The sequence below is a fragment of the Pinus tabuliformis genome, chromosome 6 (genome assembly GCF_031772625.1).
Source record: "Pinus tabuliformis cultivar Carrire ecotype Pingquan chromosome 6, CPIR1, whole genome shotgun sequence".
Classification (NCBI taxonomy): domain Eukaryota; kingdom Viridiplantae; phylum Streptophyta; class Pinopsida; order Pinales; family Pinaceae; genus Pinus; species Pinus tabuliformis.
Genome location: NC_142292.1, coordinates 1,988,403,784 through 1,988,410,421, shown reverse-complemented (window position 1 = coordinate 1,988,410,421; position 6,638 = coordinate 1,988,403,784). Strand labels below are relative to the sequence as shown.

At 36.2% G+C, this 6,638-nt stretch overlaps 1 protein-coding gene across 2 annotated transcripts in view; it reads left to right on the top strand.

Annotated features, from left to right (window-relative positions):
- The first annotated feature begins 799 nt into the window (after positions 1-799).
- SKIP5 (SKP1/ASK-interacting protein 5) overlaps positions 800-6,638 on the top strand; it is a 152,630-nt gene continuing 146,791 nt past the window's right edge. For both annotated transcript variants that reach the window (XM_089431909.1, XM_089431901.1), the window contains exons 1-2: positions 800-954; positions 1,042-1,396. In XM_089431909.1, the coding sequence (XP_089288035.1) occupies positions 1,288-1,396 (109 nt within the window). In that variant the 5' untranslated portion in view covers positions 800-954; positions 1,042-1,287. The remainder of the gene's footprint in view (positions 955-1,041; positions 1,397-6,638) is intronic.

Here is a 6,638-nt window from a genome sequence, read left to right as displayed (position 1 = left end):
ACCAATACATCCACAATGATACACGCATGGTGATACATTTACACCAACCTCGATCCATCTCCAATATGGATCTACCAAGTGCTGAGAGGGATCAAGTGTGGAGTTAAGATGGCTCTAAGTTGGTACTCCTGCATTTCAGAATGAATTTACTCAAAGCTTTAAATAGGCTTCATCATAACAACTACCATGGGCAATGCAATACCATGGCTTGTAAACCACAATAATTTTATAGTTTAATTTAACTTTATAATTTTATAATTATAATTTTTTATTGAGAGATTTACACTTCTTATTAATTTTATTTTGATTTATTTTTGAGTAAGTCAAAATGTTGACATTACAACATGGCCACCATATTGGACTGGAGAAAGCACGATAAGTTACAATAAAACTTTATTCACGGCACAATAAATTACAATAAACTTTCTTCTTGGCACAATAAATTACAATAAAACGATTCAATTCATTATTTTTTATACTTGAAATGAAAGCAAAGAAACCTCACTACTCCGCCACATTTCATGAATTGTAAACCCGTAAATTGTCAGCTTTAATTACAGGACCTCACCCCAAGAGAATCAAAGCAAGTCAAACTCGTGACCAACAATATCAAAGAACATTAAATTTAACTCTAGACATTCAATTCAATTAAAACCATTAATTTTTTTACCCCACACATGTGTATATATATACATATATATATATTAAATTATATTAAAGGTAAATTAATAATGATCAAAATGCCAAATCGTTTTGCTAGAGACCTTCGGCATGACTAGGGAGATAATATTCTCCCGAAATAGGAATTTATTAATGTAAAACATTGAAAATGGAGATTACATAACATATAAACTTAAAGCCTTACGCTTGAAAATGCGTATATACCTTGCCGGAGGCCACGGTTGCGGTGGTGGGATGCTCTCCAGCTCTAGCTGTGAAGTCTCTTCTTTACAGGTGCGATAAATTCAATTTCCCCGCAACCAAAAATAACTCAGTAATCCCCTGTTCATAGTTATAAAACTCTTATCCGTGCCTTTGCAGTATATTTAACATGGAAATCGCAAAATCTGGCATTCCATTATGCGGCGGAGGGTTTGAGCTGAGAGCATGGGCATTCTGCCAGGGATACTGAAGTCGTGCCGCCTTTTCTGAGATCAATTGATACACAGAAATTTTATTCGCCCCGTGTTGAAGGGTCTGGAGGAGCTTTATGTGGTAGGCAAGATTGAATTCCGCATCAAAGCTACTGATCAGCAGGCGTTATTGGTTTCCAGAATTGACAAAGAAATGGGGGAATTTAAGAAATGGAAGCGGTGTAATTCACTTCCATCACCGATAAATTCCTTGGACGATGGGTGCCTAATGCGCATATTTTCTTTTCTCTCCCCTTTGCCAGGTATCACGCTTAAATTATCAGTTCTTTTAAAATTTACAGGGTTTTAGTGTTGGAAAATATTGGGATTAGGTGAATCAGCATTTCATTAATTTTTAATAGTTCTTTGCAAACTTCCTTCTACAAAGTAAACATTATCTTGCAATTTCATAGGCACCAACCTATAGTTTACACCAATCCCCATCAGAGCACCAACTCAACAAACTGTAGGCACCCACCTACGTTTTGAAGTTGTTCCTTGGATCTATCATCAATAACTTTTGGTCCTCAGCAAGTTCTTCAATGAGTTGTCATATAACCATCAAATTTGTGCCTTCGAGCTTGATCACAACCATTTGACCTGTACACCTTAACTTTCTACTCTTCAACTAGGCTTCTTGATGTGACTCTTTAGACTTGATGTCCTACATGTCAGTTCTTTGTATTTGATGAAAAAGAGGTCTGCGTATCTGGCACTTCAACTTCCTCAACTCTTATTGTTCATTGTTCAACTCTCATTGCTTAGGTTTATTTTATGTTCAAAGAGAAGGTATGCCCACCTAACAGCTTGTACTCAACATTGTAGATTTCTTTTTGCCACATAGGGCTTTTCAGCACACTTGGAACCAAACAATCCTTTACAACCTTGAAGGTTTGCTTTCTGCGGCCTATCAACCTTTGCACTAAATATGCACCTTAGGCAACCTACATGCCTACCAAAATAGTTGTCCACAATAGCCCTGCTCTTACTATGCCTCTTTTCATAATAGGGCTCGGTCCTATCATCACCTTAACATCACAACTATTTCAGCTAACAACTCCCTTAACACTGCCTTAGCTAGCTGGACTCAACCTCCAAAGATCGTTGCAACAATTTTCCAACAGAGCTCGACCACCTAAAAAATCAAACCGGAACTTGGTCTATAATAGGATTGCAACTTCGACCACAAACTAGACTTGAACTCGGCCTTCAAAACACTAGAAACTAACCTTCAAACAAGACCTGAACCCGACCTTCGACGCACCAAAACCTGGACCTCAAACCAAACCTGAATTTGGCCTTAAAAACTCTAGGACTTGGCCTAAACTCGGCTTTCAAACACCAAAATTTGCCATCCAGAACAGACTTGAAATTTGGCCTCACCAGGATTGAAGTTTGGCCTTCAACAGGGCTAAAAGTTGCCTTCAATAGGGTTGAAACTTGACCTCTAGAATAGCTTTGCAACCCTCTCTCTAACCAAGACCAAAAACCTTCTCAAAGAATGCCAAAAACCCTTCCAAAAATTTGCCAAAAACCCTTCCCATAGAAAACCTCTCGAACTCAGCTTCACTTCACTTGGTTCATGAAGTATGAACCTTAGAACTAGTATGAACCTTAGAACTACTGCTTCGCTTGCTTACACAAACCCAAATTGGCTTGAGTAAGTGAGTCCTAGGTTCCTCCACATAACTCCTATATATAGTTCATTTGACCCTCAAAACTAGGGCCGACTTGTTGAAGCGAACAAAGTTCCTTCTTCTTATTAATTACTCCATAAGACTTGGAATATAAAGATATCCATGAGGATACAAGAATATATATTAAATGTATGAATCAAATGATACAATGAGAGTGAGAGGCTTGCTTATATACCAAGCATGTGTCTCTTCATGGAGAGTCATGTCTCATTTAGACATGCCTCTTCAACCTAATTACTAATTAACTAATAATTATTTATGATTATTGTCATTTACATTATTTCCTATATATTTTATTCATAACATTGCCTTCCTCCTCAAAAAGCTTTGTCCTCAAAGCTTGTTAATGAAAAAGGCTTGATCTCTTTTTCGGCTTCGAATGTCTTTCTGTCTCGGAACTGTCATCTTTGTCGATACATGTTGATATGATCCTCTAAGTGACAAACAAAACTGTCGCACTGAGAAAGGATCAGACCATCCTAGATTAATCTTTTGTGGAATATTTTGATCACTGGAATTTTGTAATAACTTGTCATCATAGGACTGGATTGAGGTTACATCATATTTCTCTGGAACATTAGTTCGTTGTTTCTGTACTAAATGGTCCCTATACGTAGCATGGTTGAGTTGTCTACTTTCATGATTCGGATGTCGATGGGGAATTTTTTTGGTTTGACATTCCAAGTGTGTGGAAATTTTTGGATTTACTTCAGGTGATGATGTCGTTGAGTTGGTTACAAAACCTTCACTTGAGATGTTTATTATCTGAACTGCAACATCTAAGTGCGCCTTTTCTTCAACTAGTTTGCATTCTTCTTGACTTATGATATTCACTAGATCGGTATTCGTTCCCTTATCTTCAACTTGCACTGTTGCGACTAGAGATTTCGAGTAAATTGTTCTAACTTGTCTTTTAATGATTTCTTATCATCCTTAAGTTTCTTATTTTGAGTGAGTAGACTTTGATTATGGGTTCGTTCTCAAATGTAAAAGTTCTTTGGTTTCTGATTTATTAACCTTATTTTCAATGTTTTGACTTTTAAGTTTTTCATCTTTTAGATCTTTGATTTGTTCTAATAAATTTTTATTAAGATTCTTTAAACGTAAAGTTTCCTCTTCTTGTTCTGATAAGTGCTTTTTGAGTTCTTTCTTTGTGACCTTAGTCTTCTTCACTTGTGCAAGTAATTTTTCGACGTTTTCCTTGACGTGAGAGATTTCTTCATCATTTTCCACAAGATTTTTATGTTCTTGTTGTAACGCTTCCTTGTTTTGCTGAAGTTTGGCTATTTTGCCTTTCTCTTGATCTTCTAGCTGCAATTTCTTGGTACACTGGATTACATCATTTTGTAGGAGTGATGATGGGCTTTCAACTTGCAATGTGGATTCTATTTTCTTCATTTCCTTATTAAAATCAGCCTGTCGTCTCTTATATATTGCCATTAATTGTCCTATATCTCTTGCAATTGCTTGTCTTTGTGCATCACTTAGAATTTCGACTAAGGTAAAAGTTTTGTAACATTTTGTGCAAATGACATTTTGATTTCTAAATGATTCCTGACAATTAGGATATCCCTCTGAACAAAAAGGACATATTGAAAAGAAACCCATATTTTTTTCTTCAAAACCTTCAAAACTTTATTATTCCTTCAGACTTTAGTATTAATCCTTAACGAATTCTGCGGTTTCAATTTTTGACTAGCTCTCTCTTTCTTCTTCTTCTTTTTTTCTTCTTATAAATACACTTCTTTTTATTTTATTTTATTTTTTATAAACTTCCTTTTTAATATATATATATATATATATTCTCTTCTCTTTTTTTTTTTATAATAATTATAATGCTCAATACTCCACGCCCTTTTAATGGGACCTTTAAACTTTTTTTAAAAATAAATATAAACTTTGTAACTCTTCCTTATGTCTTTTATAACCTTTCTACAATAACCTTACTATTAAATTTCCCTTTAACAGATTTTCTTTTGAATACTTTTTTTTTAATATTTTTTTTTTCACCATGTATATCTAAAACTAACTCTTACGTCCTCCACACTTCATAACACTTATTTAAAAAAATACTCTTATATATATGATTTAACCAACCCTATTATGTACAGTCATGTCGTTCATCATGGTTTTGTTTTCCTCACAATAATTATGACGTTGATCATATAATCTTTCACCAATAGTTCTACGATTATATTTTTTTGTTTTTGTTTTGCAAATAGAAAACATGGACACGGTCAAGCAACCGCTACAGATGACAGGGATCAGTGAGAGGTGGCGAGAGAGTCGCTATGAGGAGCAGAAGCTACGGGCAGCTGTCGAAATTGTCCTGCGTGGGGGCAACAACCGTTGGGGGTGGTCGTGGCACTACGGGATTTGAATAGGAAGGTAGACACGAAGGGAAGACAGACGTGGCTTGTTCGGTAGACTGTGCACATCAAATAAGGACAGTGTAGTCGGACTGGAATTCCCGATAGTAGAAAAGAGCGACAGGGAAATCAAATGGGTGAGAACTGTTGACTAGAAGGGGAGCGTGGTCGAGGGAATGAGCCACGCAAAAAGGTCACGATGGTTGGAGGGACAACGAACTTGGGAATAAATAACGCGAATCGGAGAAACGGAGAAAAGGAGAAACTCCCAAATTCTGAGCGAAACGCTTCGGTTATACAACAACAAGGTTGACGAAATGTTGATGGCCAAAGGCCTGGATCAGAGAACACGGCTCTATGCAGTGGTTGAGTGGCCAGAGGATTGAACTGCTCTGATACCAAATGAAGTGAACAAAGTTCCTTATTCGTATTAATTACTCCAGAAGACTTGGAATATAAAGATATCCATGAGGATATAAGAATATATATTAAATGTATGAATAAGATGATACAATTAGAGTGAGAGGCTTGCTTATATACCAAGCGGTGTCTCCTCATGGAGAGTCATGTCTCATTTAGACATGCCTCTTCAACCTAATTACTAATTAACTAATAATTATTTCTGATTATTGTCATTTACATTAATTCCTATATATTTTATTCATAACACTTGCCCATTGGCTTGGACCGACTTGTGCTTTGGCCACGCTGACTTGTGCAACTAGTAGAATGTATAATGAATATTCAAGAAGTCATTTCTCCCCAATCGTGAGGAGTTAGAGGGAGTGCCATATACCATTGGAAAGGTCTTGGAATAGGCTTTCCAACCATATATTATGCTCCCATTTGAGGTAGGTAATTGGAGTAAAAATGCATTTAAAGATAGGGTATCTAAATTCGACATCAAATATCCAAAAAGTTAAAAACAATATTTCCAGAAGGCGTGACATATATCGTTGGAAAGGTCTCAAAATATGCTATTTGACTATCTAACTGCTTCTTTCATTTGGACAATCTTTGACATCAATAAGAACCATTTTCAACATTTAGTTTTATTTCAAGACAAGATACTCCCACCAATCAAGATGCAATGCACATTCCCTTCGCCAATGGCGTAATTTTACAATTTAGTGTAGCCAGCTCACAATACTTGATGAAGATTCCTTCTGCTAATAAGTCGTTGGTAAGGCTATGTGTGTATACCCCCAAAGTCAATGAAGAGTAGCACCTACCCTCAACCGCTTGAAACAGCTTGATTTCATGGGTGGGATGTAGTAACACATGTATTGGGGAATATCTTAAACGTCGTTTAACCATTGAACCAAGATCCCGTTGACATTCATTTTATGGTTCGGACATGTCTAATTCTGTTATTGCATATTTTGTCATTTATCTTTTCTGCAATTAGTAGGGAAACTGTTGGGGGAAAATTTGAGTAT